Source organism: Callorhinchus milii, unplaced genomic scaffold (assembly GCF_018977255.1).
Source record: "Callorhinchus milii isolate IMCB2004 unplaced genomic scaffold, IMCB_Cmil_1.0 Scaffold20, whole genome shotgun sequence".
Taxonomy (NCBI): Eukaryota; Metazoa; Chordata; class Chondrichthyes; order Chimaeriformes; family Callorhinchidae; genus Callorhinchus; species Callorhinchus milii.
In genome coordinates, this window is record NW_024704761.1 from 817,762 (window position 1) to 842,182 (window position 24,421).

Below are 24,421 nucleotides of genomic sequence, written 5' to 3' on the forward strand. Positions count from 1 at the left end.
CAGGGCTGGGCATCACCAGGATAGGGCTGGGCATCGCCAGGGCAGGGCTGGGCATCGCCAGGGCAGGGCTGGGCATCACCAGGGCAGTGTGGGCAGTGCTGGGCATCATCAGGGCAGAGTGGGCATCGCCAGGACAGGGCAGGGCATCGCCAGGGCAGTGTGGGCAGTGCTGGGCGAGGCAGGGCATCGCCAGGGCAGGTGGGCAGTGCTGGGCGAGGCAGGGCATCGCCAGGGCAGTGTGGGCAGTGCTGGGCGAGGCAGGGCATCGCCAGGGCAGTGTGGGCAGTGCTGGCGAGGCAGGGCATCGCCAGGGCAGTGTGGGCAGTGCTGGGCGAGGCAGGGCATCGCCAGGGCAGTGTGGGCAGTGCTGGGCGAGGCAGGGCATCGCCAGGGCAGTGTGGGCAGTGCTGGGCGAGGCAGGGCATCGCCAGGGCAGTGTGGGCAGTGCTGGGCGAGGCAGGGCATCGCCAGGGCAGTGTGGGCAGTGCTGGGCGAGGCAGGGCATCGCCAGGGCAGTGTGGGCAGTGCTGGGCGAGGCAGGGCATCGCCAGGGCATCGCCAGGGGTCTGCTCTCTGCTCCTCGTGAATCCGACCATCCGCCCTCGTCATGACGATCAGAGACTGAGTCTGAGTCATCTCATCTGTGGGAACACAAACAATGAGGGAACACAGTCTGTAGGCGTCAGATCCACACAGAGAGACAGAGAGACAGACACAGAGAGAGAGACAGAGAGAGACAGAGAGACAGAGAGAGGGAGAGAGACAGAGAGAGGGAGAGAGAGAGACAGAGAGAGACACACACAGAGAGAGAGACACACACAGAGAGACAGACAGACACAGAGAGAGACAGACAGACAGAGAGAGGGAGAGAGACAGAGAGAGGGAGAGAGAGAGACAGAGAGAGACACACACAGAGAGACAGACAGACAGACACAGAGAGGGAACGAGAAACCTCCTCTATTACCAATTGAAATTTATTTACCAGAAGCCTCCCTCTCCCCTCCCTCCCTCCCTCTCCCTCTCCCTCTCCCTCCCCTCCCCCCTCCCTCCCTCCCCCCTCCCCTCCCCCCCCCCCCCCCCCTCCCTCCCTCCCTCTCCCCCTCCCTCCCTCTCCCCCCCCTCCCTCCCTCTCCCCCTCCCTCCCTCCCCTCCTCCCTCCCTCCCCTCCCTCCCCTCTCCCCCTCCCTCCTCCCCCTCCCTCCCCCTCCCTCCCCCCCCCCTCCCTCTCCCCCTCCCTCCCTCTCGCAATGGCTGGAGTTTGGTGCAGGACTTTGTACGCTTTCACAGGGGAACAACACCAACAAGGACTGCGGTTCGGGGCCGGAGAGATCCTGAGGGTTACACAGGTGTTGGATGGCGGATGGTGGGAAGGAGAGAAGAATGGGATCAGGGGCTGGTTTCCTGCCAGTTACGTCGAAATATTAGAGGTAAGATGTTTATTTGGGGGGGAGGGGGGGGACAGTTATATTTATTTTATTCATTGTTCGCGCAATAAACTTTTTCTCCTCTCTTGCTCTGTCCTCTCCTCTCCCCTCATCACTTGCAGTTGGTTCTTGTTGGACACTTCAAGTCATTGCAATGGCTGTTGGAGGTTTCTGCTCAGTCAGAGGTGACATCTGCTGTCACTGGGAACTTGAACTTGGGGCAGTTCAGGAGGATCCCATTTGTACCTTCAGTGTTTCCAATCGCTTTGGGTTGGTTTGTGGTTCAGTATTGGTGGAATTAAGCACTCAACTCTGGGACACTACTCTGCTTGAGGGGCGCTTATATGAATGCAAGTTGTTGTTGGAATGAATCAGACCTGACCTGACCTGGTCCCACCTGGCAGTCCGCAAACCGTGCGGAAACCCTGGCTTTTGGCCATTGGTATCTTTGGGCATAGTGACAATTAGTGACTGTGATGTGTTTGAAAACGTTCTTCAGGTTTGGGGAAAGGGAGGTAAGTAAGGGAGAGAGATGGAACTTCTGAGAAAAGGGCTTTATACGTTGGAAACCATCGCAGCGACTCGCTTGTTCTGTTGACATTTTTCATTTTAGCAACTGTTGTGAAACCGAATCAGTTGGCAATGTTCCAACCGGATATTATTTCCACTGCTGCTAGGGGGCGAACTCCGAAACACAACATTGTAGGGGGGGGTTGGTGAGAAACTCAGGATTTGACTTCCACAAGAAAGCTGCTTAATTCAAGTGGTCAGTAAATCGCAAACACCAGCCTTGTGCTGCTTCCACTATTCTGCAGTCGTGTTTCGCTGCATTTGGTTTACTGTTGCAAGTAGATCGAAAGTTCAAGAGAGAAAAATATCCCTTCTTAAACTCATCAAAGAATTTGTGGAATGAGCTTGTTCTGTGCTTTGGGAGTTTGATTAACTTCGGTGTTTTGTTCGACTCACAACTGTCTTTCAAACCGCACGTCCGTGCTTTGACCAGTTCAGCTTTCACCCAACTCCCCAACATTGCACGCCTTTGACATTACTTCCCTTCGAGCCACCGAGACCCTCATCCACACTTTCATCACATCCAGGCTTGATGATGCCAACTCTGCTCACCAAATTTCCCAACTATTCCCTCCACAAGCTACAACTGGAGTCCTGTAGAGTCCTGTAGCTCAGTGGTTAGAGCACTCGCCTCTCAAGCGAGAGACCTGGGTTCAATTCCCGGCCGGGCCAAACCTTGGGCAAGTTTCGTCACTCCACACGCCTAATAATAATCCCTCAAGAAAAAAAACAATAATAAATTGGTCACTTCAATCCACGACTGTTTGTGGGACACTGCTGTGCGCAATTGGCTGCCGCGTTTCGCCCACAAATATACAGTCAATCACTTTACAGTATATTCTGTGAAGCGCTTTGAGACGTCGAGAAGATGTGATAAGGCGCTATATCAAATGTAAGGATTATTATAACTCTGTGAACCCCCACCCCTCAATCCTCACCAAACTCCCCATCCCCACAGAAGATTGAGTTTAATATCCTCGTTCTCACTTTTAAACCCCTCTCCTGTCTTGCCCCACCCCACCTCTGTGACTTTCTACAACCCTACTAGCCCGCCCACTCCCTCTGCTCAGCACTACCTACTCCACCATCGGTGGTCAGGCCTTGAGCCTTTCTGCCCCACTCTCTGGCTCTCTGTCCTGGAGTTCCCTCGTCACACCTCCTTCAAAGTCCGTCTCAACATCTTTCTCTTTAACTGGGGGTCATCTTCTCACCCCCTTTGTCCCCCACCCCTCCCAAGTCCATCCCCCAGCTCGGGTGCAAACCCTAGACTGTCCAGCATCTTGGGACATTCTCCTGATGTGAAAGGCTCTATGAATGCCATTTGTTGTTGCGTAAGAATTTGTGCAATGTTAGTTATGAAACTGCAAAGCTGATTTTGTCACAGTTGTACACTTTTAATGTCTATTTTAACCTCTGATTTTGTGAAGAAAAATAGATGGCTCAATTTTGGTAAAATATTTCCCAAAGGAATGTTTTTATTTTGTATCATACACCGACATGTCATTTATTCACTGGTTATTGGTTGATAAAGATGCAGTGGTTGCATTGAGGGCTTACGCACTACAGGATAGAATGTCAGAATATCTTGCGATTCAGAAACATTAAAATATTCCATATTTTGCTTCATATTTGTGCTTTATGAGATTTGATGCTCTCAATGCAGGGATTTTTGCTCTTCTCTATCAACAAAGCGCTTCGAGTCATCTCAAAAATGTGACAAGGTGCATTACTATTATTATAGGTGTATGTATTACAAATATACAGATTTGCAGGTTGTAGTCTGGGTTTGCGCTGTTTGATCTACGCCAGGGCAGCAGATGGGGGGCTTCAATTGATATCAGTGGCTTTTGTGTTGAGGAAGTAGAATTAGCCAGGATTCCTGCTTCTAATCTGTGTTTCTGTGTGTGTGGATGTCAGGTGAAGGGAGGATTATGCTCGACTCTGATGCTCCCTGTGGTGGAATAGTTTGTTAATGATCATAATCAAGGCTGAGTCATAGATCATAGTGACTTGGGAGGTATTGCCTGTTGAACCGTACCCAAGTAGAAGAGGAAACCTGTCTAAATGTCTTCAGGAGAAAATAACGTGCAAAAATGTGGTCAAAATAAAAATAATGCACCTGTATCCAGATGAACACCGAGGGTAAATGATGTGCTGCTGCTCTATCCATTCCAACTAATGTAACTTGGTGCTCACTGGTTGTACTCATCTACTGCAGATGTGCTGATTTTAACACTGGCTGAATTGGTGATTAGTGGCAGTATGCAGGGTTTGACTGATGTCCAAGGCAGCTTAGTTCATTTCCTCTCTGCTGTAATTATGTCTACTGCCTATTTCATGCATCGTTACACACATGAATACACCAGTTCCCACAGCACTGGAGATGGATGTTAATGTCTTCACTGACCTGCCTTCAGAATAATACCCTTGGCTCAAATCGGAATTACTTAGTGACCAGAACTATGTTGTTCAGTGGCTGCCAAACATGTACGTAAATCAGAACTAGCTAATATCTCTCACTTAAAATGGTTGTGAAACCTCTGGGTAATCCTGTGTGGTATAAACAAATACTGACTCTTGTTTCATGAGCAAGACTGTGCATGAATCATTGTTCCGGGAATGATTGTCAGCCAGGCTCAGGTGGTAGCACTCTTGTCTCTGGGTTAGAAGCTTGTTTAAGACCTATGTTGGGATTTTGAGCTCATGGTACAGGCTGACACTCCAGTGCAATACTGGGGGAGTGCCGTGTGGCCGAGGTGCCATCCTTCAAATGAGATGTTATCTCCCTTTGCAGGTGAACAGTAAAGATTTGAAGACGATAGGTGTCCTGACCAATCTTCCAGATAAAATTGATCATTCACTTCATGGCTGCTGTGGGCCATTGCTGTGTGCAGATTGGCTGCTGCTTTTGCTTACAAAATACAGTCACTACACTTCATAGAAAATCTCTGGAAGAAACGCTTTAAACAGTATAGGTGCTATATCAAACACCAGGTTGTGTTCTGCTACATACTGCCCCTACTTCTGGGGTAAATAAAAGTTCAGCCCCACTTTGGCATAAGCAGTTAACTGTGCATGGCTATGTTGCAACAAAAACATGCTTTTCTATGTAATGATTATGTGCTTGAACCCTTTCCAGCCACACAATCCAGGGCTACAGTAATCAGTATCCAGTCAGTGTCCAAATATGTTACGAACAATTTTTAAAATTATTTTCGAGCCTTGACCATTATTTTGTGCTAGAAAAATATCAGACAGAAGAGTCAACAAGCACAGGGCATATTTGTTCCCATGAGGGTTATATGCCTGTTGTCACTATCTAACACAATAGACATTCTGCACTAAATCTATTTTCCGATGTTCTGCTTTGCTGCAATGTGTAACTTATATTTAGAATGTGTATTAAGAAATCCTACACAAGCCGTTGTTATTTTTATGTGAGATTCATGCATTTTCCCACCTCCACTGTGTCCTAGAGTTACTTAACCCATTGAATGCCTCTTTAATCCCATATTTAATAGCTTGCTTAATTTCCTCAAATTGGCAACAGCTCCGTTCAAGAGCAAATTTAAAAATCAACAGAGAAGTGAATGCGGAATGCACGCAGAGAGTGCACTAACTGACCAGATTAGCTTGGCGTGAACAAGATCACCATTCACCATGTGCAGGCTTTCTGAGTCATTGTCCACCTATAAGCGCTAACTATTAGATGACATCTTGTTTATTGCTCCAAATTGTTTAGTTCTGTAAGTAGTGGCCTGATTTTCAATCTGTAAAGGTTTGCAGTGAGATACATGGCGAGACAGGTGATGTGTGCATCTTAATCACCACTTTATTAGTGGGTGCACTGAGCACTCGCCTCATAAACGAGCGATGTGGGTTTGAATCCCAGCAGGGTGAAATATTGGGCAAGTTTCCTTATTCCAGACGCCTCTGTTTACCTCGTGGTAAGTAGGAACCCGGTTGTTAGTCGATTGGCGGATCGCTTTTCCAGGGGTAATAATTCCTTCAAAAAAAAACTGGTCACTTCAATCCTGTTTGTAGGACACTGCTGTGCGCAATTGGCTGCCACGTTTCATCCATAAAATATACAGTCCATTCGCTTTACAGAATATTCTGTGAAGCGCTTTGAGAGGTCTCGAAGACATGATAAGGAGCTATATCAAATGCAAGGATTATTATTATGTGCGTTAAGTGTATTTTTTTCTTCTAAATAAAAACACTTCTGAGCTGTGTGATCCCAATACAATCCATTCAGTCGTTCTTCTCTGGGAAAATAATTCTTCAAACACTGAATGCATTTTACTAGATCAGATGGCTCAAGCTACCTAAACCTGTTTCCTGCGCTCCGTATAATAAGAGGCATTCCTATATTGATCCAAATGCTACTGGCTCCACTCAGCCTTTGAGGCCTACAGAACAATACTTTAGGATGCACCGCGACAGGAGAACAAGACAACTCAGATTTATAGTTTCCAAAGACAATTTTGAGACAGACACAAGGAAGTTTTTCTTTACTCAGAGGGCAATTACAGCCTGGAACAGATTGCCAGGAAGGATGGTTGAGGTCAGGATATTGGTACTCATTTGAAATAAAACCGCTTGATGCTGTGATGGAAGATAGGGTCGGTGTTCAGGAGGGATGACAACAGATGGGCCGAAGTGCCTTCATCATCCAACCCAATCTTGCAATCTTAGAAGAAAAAGTCAAGCATTGGGATTAAAATATCTGCCAGGGTCTAATGAACTGGTTGAACAGGACTCGATGGGCTGAATGGCCTCTCCATGGCCTGTTTTCCCTTTCAGCCGCTATGCCCCAAAACTCTTGATTCCTGTCTATCCTCTTTCAAGTCCCGCCTGAAAACCTTTCTCTTCGACTGTGCTTACGTCGACCTCCCCCCGGCTTGGAGTCGGACTCTGCCACGGTTAAGCGCTCTGAGACGCTGCCCTGCATGGAGGGTGCTATATAAGTGCAAGTTGTTGAGATTTATGCCTCAGGAGTGAATCAGGCGGCATGTGTTCCCAAGAGGCAGCAGGTTATGGGTATTGTGAAGTGTGACAACTCTACATTTCAAAAATCACCCCTTTATTGTAGCAACTCACTGAGAATATAACATTGATAAGCATGAAATTTGTTATTAATACCCTGTCCTTGTGCTTTGTGGAACAACTGGTTCTGTTGTAAAGGGTGGTTTGAGTTGTCTTTTTGTGTCCTGATCATGTGATGACTGAACAGTCATAATCCTTGTTTCACTGCAATATAATATACATTGATTGTCAATGGGAAGGTCTGTTCACATTGTATCACCAAATTACGAAAGACAAATAATGGTTGTTTTCCTACCTAACCCAAGGGAACTGAGGCCAATTACTGTGCAGCCCCAACTTCTGTCTCATTTCCAATTAGGCTGCAATGGGCAGTGCATTTCCCTACTTGGCTCTGACAGTAACTTCATTGGGCATCTTAAACTAACTGTAGAGATATTGGGTGCTGAGATGGGTGGGTGTTTTCATGCGGAACTCTCTTCTTCCTGCCAGTCTTCATTCAAGGGAAAAATGTCAAAAGTCCACATGGGGGAAAAGCAGGAGAACAGGATTAACCAGATAGCTGTTTCAGCGAGCCAGCACAGCCACAGTGGGCTGAATAATAATGCTTGCATTTTATAAGGTCTCCATCATGTCAAAACATCTCAAATGGCTTCACAATGTTTCTGTGAAGAGTACTGACTGTGTGTGTTTGTAGCAAATGGCTTCTTTTTGGACTGTAAATTGCTGTGGTTCTGCAAGAAATGTAAATTTACTTTAATCTGTGTATTTTGCTTTATTTAAATTTTTTGTAAATAAAACAATGGCACGTGTCCTCAATCTCAACTTCAGACTCATTTTAAAACTGTAAGCGAACAGTTCTATTCAGAATTTCCTAAATCATGAATCACTGATAGCTCTTGTGTGCCTTTTGATGTTATTCCAAATGTAGGATCCTTGGAAAATCCTGTACAAACCTATATATGACTGAGTGGAACGATAGGAATTCAGATTCCCTTCCTCGTGGATATACTCTTGATTTGGTAATGTTAACAGGAAAATGAATTTTAAAACTTCATGTGACAAGACAGCTCTTGCAAAGGAAATGCCTGTGTATAACCATTGTGGTTCAGAAGGTCATTTAGATCTGTTTCATATCCCAGAGATTATTGTAACTAGCTTCTGAAGCACAATGTTATGATAACGTGGGAGTGTGAGAAGTTAGACTCAGTTTCGATCAAATCGGATCAGTTTCCCTACATTCTGTTTTAACTTTTAACTGTGTTTTAACTGTGGAGTCCTGTAGCTCAATGGTTGGAGCACTCGCCTTGCAAGTGAGACACCTGGATTCAATTCCAGGCAGAGGGCGAAACCTTGGGCAAGTTTCCTTACTCCACACACCTGATAATAATCCCTCAAGAAAACAAACAATAATAAATTGGTCATTTTCAATCCAAGACTGTTTGTGTGGACGCTGCTGTGCGCAATTGGCTGCCGCGTTTCGCCCACAAATATACAGTCAATTCACTTTACAGTCTATTCTGTGAAGCGCTTTGAGACGTCGAAAAGACGTGAAAAGCGTTATATCAAATGCAAGGATTATTATTAACTTTGTTTCCGCATGTCTTTGGCCTCATCACCAGGCATTTGTATTGTTCCGTCTGTGAGTGAATGCTTCTTTCTAAGTTTTCTGCTCCCATCACTCACGGTGATGTCAAGTGTCTTTGTTGTTAAACCAATTCCGCTGGAATAATGGTAATTTGTCAGATGTGTGAACCAAGTGACAAATATGTGTCTGAAAGTATTATGAATTGAATTATGTTTCTTTTTGAAAAAAAGCAGGATTATCCAGCATGATGTTAGGGTAATGAGTGTTGAGAGATTGTATATCACTTTCATGTCGCTTGTCAGCCCATGTTTTACTACTATAATGCCAAATTGTATGGACGTTCATCCCTTGATTTACAGCAACAGTCTTAGAAATAAGTGCATGTTTGTTAAATATTGTAACTCGCATTTTAACCATGAGCTCAAATGAAAATCCAGCAATATTAGTCATTGGACTCATCCACTCTGTGCTGATGATGTCCTCCACATTAACCACCTATTGGAATCCTACTCTCTCATTTGCTCCCCATATCCCTTTAATACAATAATGCTCATTTTAAAATCATGTATCTGTTACTTTTTTTAAAAAAAAGGAATTTTTGTGCTCTGCCTCGACGAAGAGAATTCCACATTCCTCTGTGTAAGGATTGTTTTGGAATCTCCCCTTTAATTGTTTTTGTGACAAATATTATAAGATCCAGAGATTGAAGTCTTGTGTCTGTTTGCCTTGACTGTATTTTTTTTCTTAAAAACAATGGCCTTAATTGGAAAGTTACCGGGGTGCATACCTGAAGGTATTAGTCTGTCTTTGAAGTTCTGTAAGAAATCTCTGGTGCTTAAAACAAAGATAACACAAGTGATCCTGTCAACTTTCAGTGTCTTGTTGACATGACTATAGTCAATGGGACTACAGTCAATGCATTGTCCACCTAGTTATCATTGTCTGGTATCCTCAGGACTATCAGTACAAACAACTGGTCCAGATTTCAAGTCGTTTGGTGACTTTTGTAAAATTAGTTTTCCGTTATCTTTAGGTGAGATCTGCAGTTCTAAAATACCACTTTTACGGTTCAATAGTCTGGTTTATACAGGAATCACAGGCATCTGAAATATTCAAGGGCTTGTCCAGTGCAGCTGCTTTTACAGTGCCTGACTTCTTGAGGAGACCAATCCTGTCGAGGAACGAGAAGGTTTTAAGGCTGACTGGTTATTTGTGTTCAGTAAGTCAAACACATTTTCCATTTAGCTTCTAAATTGTCTAATATAAAAGCAAAATAACTTTATAAAAGAGTCACTTTCATCTCACAATAGTTCTTTGTATTGTAATTGGACATTACATTTTAATGATGCCCATGGGAACTTTCTGTCTGAAGTTCTCTCCTCAGAATTGACTTAGTGGTGAGTGATAGACTGACCTGTCTTACATTTGTGTTCCAATGTGTTTCCAATTATTACATGTTGCATATACATACATTCTCCTGTGCACATTAGTAACCGTAACTTCAGATAATGGATCTACAATTGATCAGTTTGTGCATTTCAAACTAACCGTATGACGAGTATCTTAAATTGCCAAAGTGGATTGACTTTAATATCCTCATCCTTGCCTTTGATGCCTCCACAGCCTTGCGCCACCTTGTAATCTCCTGCCTTCCCACACTTCCATCCACTCCATCTGCTCCACCAACTTTGGTCTGCTTCATGCCCGCTGCCCAATCCACCCTGCCATCGGCGGGCAAACTTTCCACCATTGTGTGCCTTCATTTGGAAGTCTATTCCCTTCAATTCTTAAAAAGCAGTGGCTTCCAAATTAAGATTGAGTTTAAGAATTTTTTGCACAATTCTGAGCCATCTTAACATTTAGAATAAACTGGTTTTATTGGCTAAGATTAAATGGAATTTTGGCCTTTAAAGCACTTTGAGGCATTGCTTGTGCTAGAAAAATGCAAGTTCTTTCATGCATCATTTTAAACAGTTAGATACATTTCTAATGAAACACTGTCTTTTAAATTTAACTTAGTCTAATCGCTAAAAGGGACATACTTTTTGCTACAACTTGCTAATGGGATTTTTTTCTATTCTTAGCAATTTGCGTGGAATCATAATCTAATAACACATCAGGGCAACAATCATAGACTCTGTGTGACGTGTCAAACTCCATGGTTTGGGATCTGTCCCAGTGGAGGAACAACACCTGACAAGCAGAAAGCAGGCATGAAATGAAACATCGGAAAAACAACAACAAAATTACATTTGTATAGCGCCTTTCACGTGGGGAGGACGTCCCAAGGCCTAGAACAAATGCTTAAATCTTTAACTTGCTTTTTAAATTTGAACAGTTTCCAATCCAGTATCGCAACCTCAGGAGACTCTCTGTGAGCGGTTACTGTGAAAGACATCTGTAAAAAATCTCTGCTGGATTTTTGGGAGGTGATATGAAAGGATCCCAGATGATGCATCTGTTGTTGCATTTTGTTGGGATGGTCAGTGCTTGTCCTGTTCCTCTGGGTTGTATTTTCTCACGTGAGAGAGCTTTCCGCTTTCGAAACATAAATCCTGGAATGATTGTACACTTGCAAAACACATCATTCCTAACTTTGGACCATGTCTGGAGGCTGTTTTAAAAACACAGGATGTTGTAATAATACTCATCACTGACATAAAACCAGCAAGGAAATATTGCCTCTAGGATGTCTCACGTGAATGTTTCTCAAAAAAAAGCATTAACACGAGATATGTTCTAGAGAATTTTGCTATTTTAATAGACTGTATAATTATCAATAAATGTATTACTGACAAGTTTTATCTCTTTGTCCTGCATTGTCCATAATGCTATGATTTTCCCATTTCGCATAACTGATTGTGGCTTGTTCAGGGATAGACGGATTACAAACACAAGTCCCCTCTGATTTTTCAATAGGCTTTAAAAATAACATTTTATATCAAGAGTATTGTGTGCTGATTTTTTTTTAAAATGTAAAAATAATTGTGAGCATCATTGGTAACCCTTATATCCCTGAGCAGGGAACAGCATCCTGTCCCCACACATTTATTTGTTGGTCTGTATAGCATCATCAAGCGGGTAGCTCAGAGCGATAAGAACCTCGGTTTAACATTTCCCCCAGTACTGCAATGAAGTGTATGACTAGATTACACCCCACCCCCCCTCCCACTTCCCCCAGTGGAAAGGAGGTGGGGGGTGGTTGTGGGGGGAGAGAGAGATCGCAGCCAAAATGTTTCTTGAGAGGAGCAGAGGAGAAACTGGCAAGGAAACAGCGGAACAACAACAAAAAACAGTAGCCACAACCTGAATGGAAGAGACATGATGTTACTTGTGTGTGTTGTGATGAGGGTGAGTGGGCCAAAGCTGAAATAATAATATAATCATAAAAATAATAATAATCCTTGCATTTGATATAGCGCTTTTCACGTCGGGAGGACGTCCCAAAGCGCTTCACAGAACACACTGTAAAGTGAATTGACTGTATATTTGTGGGCGAACAGTTGGAAATGCCAACAAAGAGATCAAGCCTGATCTGAGGAGGTAAACAACTCAATAGAAGTGGCAAAACCAGAGGGAAGAAAGTTAACGTTTGCTCAAACACCCTCCTGTTCCCCTTTCTGCCCACCTAGTTTGCTTGCTTCTGTCTTGTTCTTCTAACTCTCGTGTTTGATAACTATTTGGGGAGAAATTCCACCCGTGTTCCAGATTCCCTCTATTTATGTAGCATTTCAAAGTGTTAGGAATTTGGCAAATTGCTGAATTCAATCTCAACTTTGAAGTCTGTTTTTTCTAGTTCTCAAAAGAAAGTTACAGGCAAAACGACTTCAAAGGTAAGGTAGAATATGTCAAATTTCTGGATGCTCGAGAAATTGTTATATAATTAGAATAAATCAGGAGCCAGGTGGAACTGCTCCCCACAAGTGAATAATCTATTTCAGTTTGCTATTCAAAGTTAGTGAAAGCTAATTGTTATTTTACATTTTGTCTGCAAACAATTAAAAGCAAAATCTAATTGCTTTTACGCACGTGCAATTGCCGAACCAGTGTGGTAACTGCCATCTTATTTTAAAATTTTCACAGAAATGGATTTTCATTATCAAGTGCCAGATGCTTCCTCCTAAACACCCAGAGCAGTCACATCCATAATTAATTTGCATTATTCCATTAAAAGCCCATTTAGTAATAGGCAGGCCAATTCATCAGACTTATTGAAAGCATGCTGCACAACCTTCCTGAATTGGCACTTCCCCATTACCTCAGACCCAAGATCAGAGGGCAGAAGTCACTGACTTTATTTGTACAGTTTCTTTTTATTGGAAGATAATTTTAAAGTCAACATTTAAAATTCAATGTTCTTCCCCTCCACCTCTGTGGTGTATGTTAACAAGAATGGTTATTGCTCTACAGTGGGACAGTTACACTACAGCTTTCAAACTGAAGTAAAGTGGTTCTTGTGTTGTATTATATATTGACATAGAATTACAAAGTGTGGTACGGCATAAAAACAGGCCATTTTGTCCAACTAGTCCATATTCCCCATATCTTGTCTGAATTCCCCAATACCTGTTTCTTATAACCCTCTATTCCCTTCTACTGTATTGATGCAGACATGTCACTGGCCTCTGATTGCCAATCTTGAGTTCTATATGAACTTAAGCAAATGGTCAGTGTGACTCTACTGGAGAAGCCTGAGGGCCTGGAGGTTTAGTTTTACAGTGGCTACAATGATGGGGCAGCTACTAGCAAAGTTAACTTTAAATGCAGAGTTTCCTTTAACCACCAGCACAGTAAAGTGTCCTGATTAACAATAAGAGGTATCTATTTCACATGAGTGATATTGCCAAATTATGGGTAATTTTACACCGCAAATCTCTAACAACGAGAGAATGGATTTAGAAACCCCAAACTAAATTCATTGTTGTTGTTGATGGATGATTTTATTAACTTGGATGGGAGTTCAATGCGTGTCAGTTACTTTTGCTCTTATAATGTTTAGTGCAATGATTTAGTACTGCAAAATACAGGTCACAGGAAATGACCCTCCCAGGTAATAATAATCCTTGTGTTTGATATAGTGCCTTATCACTTCAAAACAACCTTCTAACCCAGTAGTGAAAGTGTTACCACCAGAGCCAGACTGCCACAGAAGCCTTGCTTGCATGTATCTACTTCACTATCAGCTTGTGAAACTCGTTGGGAGAAAGTGGCTTTGTTATAAAATGATATCAATACTCGAAAGGTAGTGAACTCAGCAATGCTAGTGCTCGCATGCCTGAATCTCGCCCTGAAGATGCTGGGTATCTCTGCAATCTATTGCTCAAACCCACTTATCCTTTTCATAGGTACTTCCTCAATTCAGGGTATTAGATGGAGCCCCTTGTGATCACACACCAGCTCAGCACGCTGTGGGTAATGGCTGTATGGTTTCACGGTGACATTGTGCCACTTTTCAGAGTTGTTGAAATGACTTTTTGGACGTTGAAAGGGGAAACGATGAGTTCTCCTGCCTTATAGGAATTTAGGAGAAATATGAACGTTAGATTGGCTTTTCTGTTTTGTGTGTCTGGGTCCACAAGTCTGATACTGTTACAGTTTTTCTTTTAAATTAGTTCTCCCAGATACTTGGTTGAAAGCAGCCTCAACAAACCACTTTTTAATCACTTGAAAATATACAGGGGCTTTTTTTTTTGAAGACTCGTTCAGATTACCATGAACATATTGATCTTGTTGTAGTAATGAGGGATTGGTGAGCATTGCCTTTCATGTAAATGTCATACAGATGATTCCTGCTCAGTCCAAAACCGTCCAGAGCAGCTTGAAGAAAGATTCTGTCTGGAACATGGAAAAGCCAACCCTACCATTAGCTATTTGCAGTTTTCCTTGTACACTGGCCCCCTGCGGACAGGATGGGACATATTATAATCCAATTCCCCTTGTTTGTTGGGCATGACATGCATGTTAGCAAATCACTGGCGAGCTCTTCTGCGGGGGACTGGTATTAAATTAGGATGGGGTGGGGGTGTAAGTAAACGACTTTGTGTGCGTGTATATATATATAATATATATATATAAAAACCTCAATGTGTGTTTCATTAAAACAACCCCCAGCAAAATTGGCCAATAAAGCAGTGAAATCATCAGGAACCTACAGGGGAGAGAAAAGCAGATTTCATTTGTGTCTGGAGTGTAAAATGAGAGGTTTCAAACCAGAAATTGTGTCAGATTTTTTAAAAAAAAATGTAAGTCATAAATTGTAAATTCTACATCACTTTTTTTTTAACCTCATCCTGGGGGAGAAATTCCCCTCTCGTCCAGATTTATTGCTGTGGCATTTCAGAGTTCTTAAACAGAACTTACAGAAAACGTGCTTCAAAATGAAGACAATGTGCCAAATTCTAGATGCTCTGTAATGCTAAATAAACAGAGTAAATCCCGAGCAGATGGAATTTAAACTCCCCGGGTCTCAAAGGTGTGGCATAATGTGTTTGGATTGTCTCAACACACTTTGTGACCAAGGACTTGTTCATGAAATGTGCATCTCTACTGATCATACTTTGTAAACCTTCCACCTCATGTGCAATGATTTTGGTCCATCCCACCTCACTTATCTATCTCAGTGGCTATTGCGTTAGCTTTATAATAATAATATTTCATATAGCGCCTTATCACATTGTCGAGACATCTCAAAGCAGTTCACATGATATATTGTGAAGAGGATTGACTGTATTTTGTGGGTAAAATACAGCAGCCAATTTTGCACAAGCAGTGTCCCACAAACCGCCATGGAGTGAGTGACCAATTTTAGTTGGGGGATAGTTGACCAGGAAACTCCTTTCTCCTTTATTTGCATTTTTTAATTTTTTTTAGCCTAGCCATACCTGTTCCATCTACTTTGCAATCAAAGGATTCAATATGGAATGTAAACAGACACACAGACAGCCATTTCATCTTTATCTATACTTATCTGGGAGGACTCCTGTGAGAGGACTCATTTTGGCCGTGCTGTTCTTTGAGTGGGCAATTCAATTTGACTCTCTGTTGCAGTCCTTTCAGCATTGAAGTGCAGCCGCACTGTTCTTTGTTTTTCAGTTTCATTTAATGGGCCTCCTCCCTTTTGTTCAGCATTTTTACTTATCCTTGAAAGGTTTGACTTTTGTTTAGGCTTTATAATAATAAATATAAATGTCAATTTATAATCACTGGGACGTCCTCCCGATGTGAAAGGCACTTTAAAAATGTAATTTTTGTTCTTGCCGTAGCTTAGCTTCAGTTTGTGTTATTTATTTTGTTTCCACTGCCACTTGACTACGTGTGTGTCCTGTGATGCAGGATGCCACAGTGTCGCAGTCAGCTGGCGCGGCCATCAGTTGTAACTGCAGCGAAATACGGAAAACTGAAATACATTTTAGGGCATAACTCATGAACGACAGGAGATACCTGAAGACAAATATGCCCATGTCACTCCCAGTACAAGACCTTTCTGATGAGGTATAAATCATATCTCTATGTCTATGTCAATCAGTTATTGAAAGCCTTTTTGAAGCATAGATAGACAGACAGACATTGTTTTATTAATACAGAAGATAGAGAGAAGTGTTGCGCTAAATTCATATTCTTTCCATGAGCATTCCTCCTCTGTCTCACTTGTCCACCTTTGCTCGCCCCCTCCACTCGGCAATCTGAGGCTGGATGTGCATTCCCAGCATTGTCCAGTTGATTATTGGTGGCTGAGCCTTCAGATTTTATGCCTCTAATGGTTAGAGTCTAACCTCTGGGACTCACTTTCTCTTTTGCCCCCTCCATCCATCTATTGATCGATCAATTGTGCCCTTCGACAACGCAGTGTGGAATAGTGTTTGGCGCTGCTTCTCCCTCCCTTCCCCACAGACAGGAACTGGAACTCCCTCAGTGATCTCCTATTGTCACACGCCCTCTGCTTCTGATAACTCCTGCTCCACCTCCTCCACCTCATCATCAGTGTGTGAGCTTTCAGCCACTTCGCCCCCGGATTCCCTTCCTAAATTCCTTCAGCCAGTACCCTTCCAGTCCAATTTCAAAACCCATCTTAAAAAAAAACCTGTCTCTTTGACTGTGCCCTCGATCATCTGTCTCCTACGCATCCCCCCCATCACCCACATTCTGACTTTGTGAAGCACTATGAGGTATTTTCTGACATGAAAGGTGCTACGTAAGTGCAACTAGTTAGTGTAAATCCCTCAGTTGCAGTCGTCGAGTGAAGCATTAGTTTGCCGGTGCAGCCTTAGTGAGCAGTGACTTGGCCACTTTCATAGCTGCATGTAATGAGGAGCAGATGATGTGTGCACAACGCCAGCTTTTCTTCACTTCCTGTAAGCCACACAACATCTTATAACTAGCTGATGTGTGTGTGTGTGCACGTGTGCGTGTGTATATGTACACACACATATATATATATATGTATATATATAGGTTTCTTTGTTTTGAACTTATCCGATTCTCGAGTTATCTTTTGATGACGTGTAAAGAAAAGAGATGTGGAAGGTCAACACTTCTGATTAAATTTTATCGGGGGGATTGTTTCTACTTTAACTGGATTTATTATGATAAAGGCATAGCTGTAAATTAAAAGTTTTTCATACAAATAGTTTCTTCATTTAGTTGAGCATACTTGTGAGATCTGTACATCATAGCACGTAACACTATTCCCCTTGAGTTCATTGGGGGAGGAAAGTAAAATACAGTAGAAACTGTTTTGAGTAGGGAAGCCCATTAGTCCTACCTTCTAGATTCCCATTCAATTTCCAACAAGATTGTTTTGACACATCTCTTCATCCAATATCCCTGAATCCTTTGAATTTTCAGGAACTTGTCAAGTTCCATACTTGAAGCTCTTTATCGTTTCTTGTTCCACCATCTGTACTGATGGCGTGTTCCACATACTAAAATTTTTTAATAAAAATATTTCTCCTACAATTTCTATTCACTCTTGTTGTCCTTACATTGAAGCCAAGACCACTTCTTTTTAAGTTTTCCGCAAACGAATCTATATCTGGATTTTCTAAACTTTTAGTTTTAGAGATTTCAGTTTGTAATCTTGTTTTGTTTTTCCCCAAACCTCTTGAAATGGTTGCTTTATGAATTTAAAAAAAAAACTATTTTATAAACCATTGTGCAGTTATCGCTGGAATAGTGGAGATGTGTTTTTAATAAACTGTTCAGGAAGAGGAGGAGTGGATTGGCAGTGAGTCAACGCACTGACCTTTCACCTCTGGGACATTGGGTTCAAATTTAATGGATAAGACGGTAAACTAAGATATCGTCTGTTCAGCTGGAGATTAAAAACTCCATGGCACTAATTAAGAAGAGATGGGAGTTTCTTCTGGTGTCCTGGACAACAACCCCCCAAATAAAATATATTTAACTTAAACTGGCATGATGACAATCTACACTTGGTTGCTCTCTCTCTCACTTCCCCCTTGCACCAGCCTCAAGAGCCTTAATATGGCAAAAAAAGCAATCCTTTGGAGCAAGCGATCCAACAACAACAACTTGCACATGTATAGCACCCCCACACAGGGTAGCATCTCAGCGCGCTTAACAGCAGTGGATCCTGACTCCGAGCCGGGGGGAAGGCAGAGGTGACCTTATATTAATATCATATTATATCACTGAGTTTTATATTACAAACCTGACTTATTTTGATGGATTTCACTCTTATCATAAGGGGGGAAAAGCCTTCAGGCGAGCAGGAGGGAATGTTTGGAGAGGAACATAAATTCTATAAGTGGTAAAGCACAAGTTTACGTGTTTATTTGGTTAGTTAGTTTTATGGTTTTAATGTTGGTTTTAATTTCACAGTCCTCTGCCTCTTTAAAATGTCTGAATCATTGCACCGGAAGGACATTTAATATTTGGCTGATTTATCACTGTGCACCTTTTATTAAGATGCAGTTAATGTAAAAACTGGAGGCAAGTATTCTAGAGAGAAGTAATGTTAAACATTTATAGTTCTGATAACTTTGTCAACTGCTTTGTCTTTCACAGTGTGGAGTCCTGTAGCTTAGTGTATAGAGCACTCGCCTCACTAGCGAGAGGACCTGGATTCAATCACTGGGCAGGGCAAAACATTGGGCAATTTTCCTTACTTCACACGCCTCTGTTCACCTAGCAGTAAGTGGGAACCTGGTTGTTAGTCGATTGGCGGATCGCTTTCTGTAGGTAAAAGCGTGTTTCCTGTGAGTGTGGAACAGTCTCTCAAAGCACGAGGTTCCCAGTGTGAATAGAGCTAGAGATTTTTATCACCTGATCAGTGATTTTTATTAACCAGCTGGTAGATTGTTACGTCCTTGGAAAGATGAAACCTTACAATGGCTGTAACAGGATTTATGTAGAGCTTTGGGGAATGACCCTTGAGTTTATTTTACTTTGAGTGTGTTGTCCCAATGAATCAACCAAACGCAATTGTATTGCAGCAACTTCCACAGAGGTAATAGCTTACATGTTCCATTCTTACTGATTTTCCTTTCATTCACATCCTGCACTGTGCAACGCTTTCAGGTGCAGAAACCACAAGTTTACTTATAGTAATTTCATGCTTGATTTAACCTCCCAGAGCACGTCTATCGGCGTTGGGAGAGAAATTCCGATCAAAGCAAGAAAATCTGTCCATCGGTATGGGTTCCGTCACTCTGCTTTGTGGCTGCTTATTGGCCTGGAGGTATTCCCCCTGTTGCTCTACTCCGAAGACACACACATTCACAATGTGTATCAAGATCAGTAAATTATAAATAGAATGAACCTCTGTTGCAGTTACGATTACTGAGGCATAAACTCAATCCGTTACGCTCCATTAAGTAGATGTGAATAATTTGCATGACCTGTCGTTTTTATCTACAGTGAAAAACTGGGTGTGCTGATTCCACCAAGATTTATGGTAATCCATCAGTCGCCTGCTGAGTTCAAAAGGGAGAAAGAAGCACATTGTAAAGGCTGGTTATAAAGAACATTATTGTATCTAGGCCAAGTACACATGTGCACATCTAGACTGCTGCAGGTTGTCACACAGGCTGCACTTTTGCCAGGAGTGAGCATGTGCAGACACTTGATGGTGTGGGCATGAATTACTTTCAAAGTCCATGCAGTGATTGTTGTGCAGGTACAAGTAGCAGGTACTGTATGCCAGCGACGTCCCACAAACAGCAGTGAAATTAAGTGACTAGTTTTATATGTGTTTTGTTTTTGGGAGGGATAAACTTGGACAAAGGAGACTTTAGTCAAGATGAGGGACAACTCCTTAATTCCAGACAGGGCGAAACCTTGGGCAAGTTTCCTTACTCCACACGCCTAATAATAATCACTTCAAAACCAAAAACAATAATAAAAAAAATTGGTCATTTTCAATCTACGACTGTTTATGGGACATTGCTGTGCGCAATTGGCTGCCGCGTTCGCCCACAAATATACAGTCAATTCACTTTACAGTGTGTTCTGTGAAGCACTTTGGGACGTCCTCCCGACGTGAAAAGCGCTATATCAAATGCAAGGATTATTATTATTATTATTATTATTGTGGGAACCTCTCACACCCACCACAACATTGTGCATTTATACAGCACCTTTCACGCGGGGTAGCCTTCCAGAACACTTGTGGGCAGGTGGGACTTTGATTTAATATTACATCCGAAGGAAGGAATAAGAGAATCTCTTGAAAGAGTTAACAGATCGATTGTAAGTTACATTATGATCCTTATTGGCTTTTTAGTTTTCACCATTTTGTGCTTTGAAACATATTCATGTTGCTTGCCAAAAGAGCTGTCTAAATTTATATCTGGTAAAATTATAATCCCGCTGGATGTCCAGTCATGTTACAACATGTCACCTGAGAGCGCAGAGTGGAATTGTAAGGATTACCGAGATATTCTTCCAACACTGAGCATGATACTCTAACCTGCTGGGGAATAACTAAACAATTGAGGAGAAAGAAAGTGAGCAGAATACGGACACAAATTGCAATGTAATCCTTGAGTGTCTAATAATAATAATCCTCGCATTTGATATAGCGCCTTATCATGTCTTCGAGACTTTTCAAAGCGCTTCACAGAATATACTGTAAAGTGAATTGACTGAATATTTTGTAGGTGAAATGCGGCAGCCAATTGCATACAGCAGCGTCCCACAAACAGTTGTGGATTGAGTGACCAAATTATTATTATTTATTTTGAAGGGATTATTACCACAATGTATCTAAAACTAATCTGTATAGTGGTGTAGAATTCACCTCAGGTACCGAGAAGTAAAATGGGGATAAACTAATTCAATACCTTTAGACATTAGCTGCTTAATGTGATGTGGAGCTGTAACTGCAGAGGAATAAATTCAGTCTCTTCTGATGACATTTGCTTTGTAATTTCTAAATTTTACATTCAAGGCTAGATATAATTTTATATTTTATTCATATTGTGTGTTTCATAGAAGCAACAGAGAAATTAATTCTTTAATACAGGACAATAAATCTGGAGAAAGATTTAGCAAGTCAGTTTTACCTCGTCTCATTACTCAAAGCATAATTACCACAATCCTTTTCAGTCAGCTGCATTAGACATGAGTAATCATTTATAGTTTGACTGAGAGACTGCAATGGACCAAAAACAGAGAGAAAATGGGCACGTCAGAATCACTTAGAAGCTTATCGCATTTACTAGGACTTTCTTTGAAATTGGTTTTGAGATTTACCCAGAACTGGGAATAAACTGTTATTTGACCATTAAAGCTGTCATTGATTGAGTTTCATTATGCGGTGTGCAGAAATGGAGAGGTTGAGACTTCGCTTTACATGACAACATCTGCCAATCTCACAGGACAACAAAATTGATTTTGCTGGTTTTATTAATTTTAAGCTCTCCTCAAATAATCTTTGTTAAAGGCAACTGTTTAATGAATGAGGATCTCCTTCTGCCTGATAGTTTCTGTTCGTAGAATCATAGAAATTTGCAAGGCAGAAGGAGGCCATTCAGCCCAGGTCCTCACTGGCTCTCAGAGCAAGTTGTAAATTCACTCCCACAGCCCTATCTCTACACATTTACAATGGTCAAGCTATTAAGGAGTAAACCACAGGTGTTTATAAATAGGCTGAAAGGCCATCTTCTGTGCTGTAGATTTCCATTTGTTGTGTCTCCAAACCAAACTACTGTGACTTCCATCAGCAAGTATGGAAATTTCCTTTAGCCTGGAATGGAGTGTGCACTCTCTCTCTCTCTCTGCAGCAGGATACACCTTCCTCACCTAAGCCCAGAAAGTATTAGGTGTAGGTTGGAAATTGGCAGGGTTTGGAGATTCCAGACTGCGCATTGTGGTATTGCTGGAGTTTATAGTTTAATCAGATAAAGCTACATAGTTTACCATTGGCGAGCTTCCTGCTGCTTGTCCAGTTAGGATCACTGTAGGATTGCTTGGTTAACAGGAGCTGAATGGGAAGGAGTGGGAGCTGAGTGTTGTCCTGGCCAACAATCCCCCAGATAAATCAATCATTCACTTCACAGCTGTTTGTGGGACATTGTCATGTGCAAATTGGTTGTCGCATTTGCCTACAAATACACAGATGCTACACTTTACAATAAATCCTGTGAGGTGCTTTTTAATGACTTGATGAGGTGCTATATCAAGTGCAATTATTATTCATTTTGAAATGTTTTTAAATATTCAAATAGTGCAGTACCTGGCTGCAGGCTGCCCGCCCCGCTGAAGGTTGTAGCTCCATACTCTGTGGAGTATGAATTCAACATCACATTTAAAGTTGAGTCACATCAATGCTCTAATGGTAATGATTGAATTTCTGACTGGAATATTTTAGTCGTGTTACTTTGACGATAAATTTTACTCTAAAGTGGCACTTTTTCAATCAACAGTTAGTGAAATGTGTGGGGTAGTGTCATCACTGCTGTGTCAATTGGCTGCCGCGTTTCGCCCACAAAATACACATTACAGTATATTCTTGAAATGTCTCAATGACGTATTTGTCGAGCTTGTCCAGAATAGTAAAACCGGAGGACATGGCCTGCGATTGAAGAGGAGGAAATTCAGAATGAATCTATGCAAACACTATTTCAGTGAGGGAATAGTGAACCTGTGGAATCTAAGGAGAGGGTTGAAGCAGGAAATGTTGATTCTTTCAAACACAGATTAGATAGTTTTCTTTCAGGAAATAACATTATGGGAAATAAGTACATAGGGAGTTTGGGACATATGTGCATGCAACCGTCAGGAAAGTGGAAGGCGAACGAGATGGACCTTGATCTTTTCTCGTCTAGCATTTCTTATGTTATTAACCTCAGCAAGGGCGGGTTCAGAGTCTGTACTCACAAGTGAGCAATACCTCAACAGCCCCTTCAGGGGGAAAAAAAATTTGAGGAAGGAGAAGGAAGACAATTGTGCTTTAGCTGTTGCTCAGCAATGCAGTTAGTACCATCAGAGTGCTGTTTGCTGTGTCTGATGTTGTGTGCCTGGTTCAAGTCTCCCTGTGTTACACCGTGTAAAGAGAGCGAGTGATGGCATTGATTTTCCTGCCAGTACCCGGTGTGAATGTGGCCCAAATCACTCTATATACAGTCTTTGTTTCTTTTCTCGGTCAGCGGATTACTGGGATGAAATGGTGAAGCATTTCTTTAAACATTATCAAAGGCTTGATTACTTATTAACTAGGAAGCATTCCATTTGAGCTTTCAACCATCCATATACTCCATGTTAGTTTTGGCTTGATAGTAATCATTAAACCCAGAATAGTAAACAGGTGACGATTTAACATGCCGAAATCTCTTGGCAGGTTCTGCTCCATGTCTGGGTGTGTGTGTGGGGGTGTGTCTGTGTATGTGCGCGCCTGCCTGTCTGTCCTCCACCAGCTTTCACAAGATCACGGAAGTTTCAGATAAAGATGAGCCGGTGGCTGTCTGTCTGTAAAGAAATACTTCCTTGTCTTGCCCTAAAGTTCCCCTTCACAACCCTGAATCTGTGCCGTCTTGTCCTGTTATGGAGACATAGTGGAAGATATTATGGGATACTTTCTCTATCTCATTCAGTACTTACCTCCATTGGACACCCACCCTCCCCCAATCAGCAGTTGACTGAAATTGTACTGTTTTATTCAATAATCTGGGAGTTGTTGTTGAACAAATCCCAGTTGGAGTGCTATACGGGGGCTCCTCTGTGGAATATGTACGTGTGGCTGAGCCCCGTCTTAGCCCAAACGTTCTGCTCTAGTATCGGGAGCAAAGACGGTTGAAATTGAAGCCTGCCCTTTGCTCAGTGTTTTGACTGTAGTTCATCATTCATTGATATGAAGTGTTTGTCAAAGTAATGGATGGGGGTGGAGCTTGTCGTACCTCTTTAATCCCGTGACCTTTTCATACAAAACAATGCCACTTAGGTTCAGGATTGGGGTCACTTTCCCACTGGTGGTGTTCACAGGCATTTTTTTCTCAGTTTGTTTTTCTCAGCTTTTCTCAGCTCCCTCTCTACTCATCCCCAGAGCTTTAGAAAGGTCTCTACTCCCCAGCAGTTACCCCAATGAACACTCTGGAGCCCCTTATGCTTCGCTCTTGCCAACCTGCTCTTAAACCCTCTGTGGATTAAGTGAACAAGGTGTGACCCACCAGTTAGAGACTCTTCAGCATGGTGATGGGTTTCTGTGTGTATGACACCCGGCTGACCAGAAAAAAAATATAACTCACCACATCTACTCCAATGCAGTTTTTCTCTTCAATGTACAACATTTTTATGCAAGGGATCCCTTCAGCTCTGAATCAGAGTAACTTTTACA

The 24,421-nt window shown here is 42.2% G+C and overlaps 1 protein-coding gene and 1 non-coding gene across 2 annotated transcripts in view; both read left to right on the forward strand.

Moving 5' to 3' along the window:
* Window positions 1-1,247: 1,247 nt before the first annotated feature.
* The window catches only part of gas7b (growth arrest-specific 7b), a 98,408-nt gene continuing 75,234 nt past the window's right edge, over window positions 1,248-24,421 (forward strand). The window contains exon 1 of the mRNA XM_007888850.2: window positions 1,248-1,427. Within this exon, the coding sequence (XP_007887041.1) occupies window positions 1,248-1,427 (180 nt within the window). The remainder of the gene's footprint in view (window positions 1,428-24,421) is intronic.
* trnae-cuc lies at window positions 2,595-2,666 on the forward strand. Its single transcript has one exon. It is a non-coding gene; the product is annotated as a tRNA-Glu (tRNA).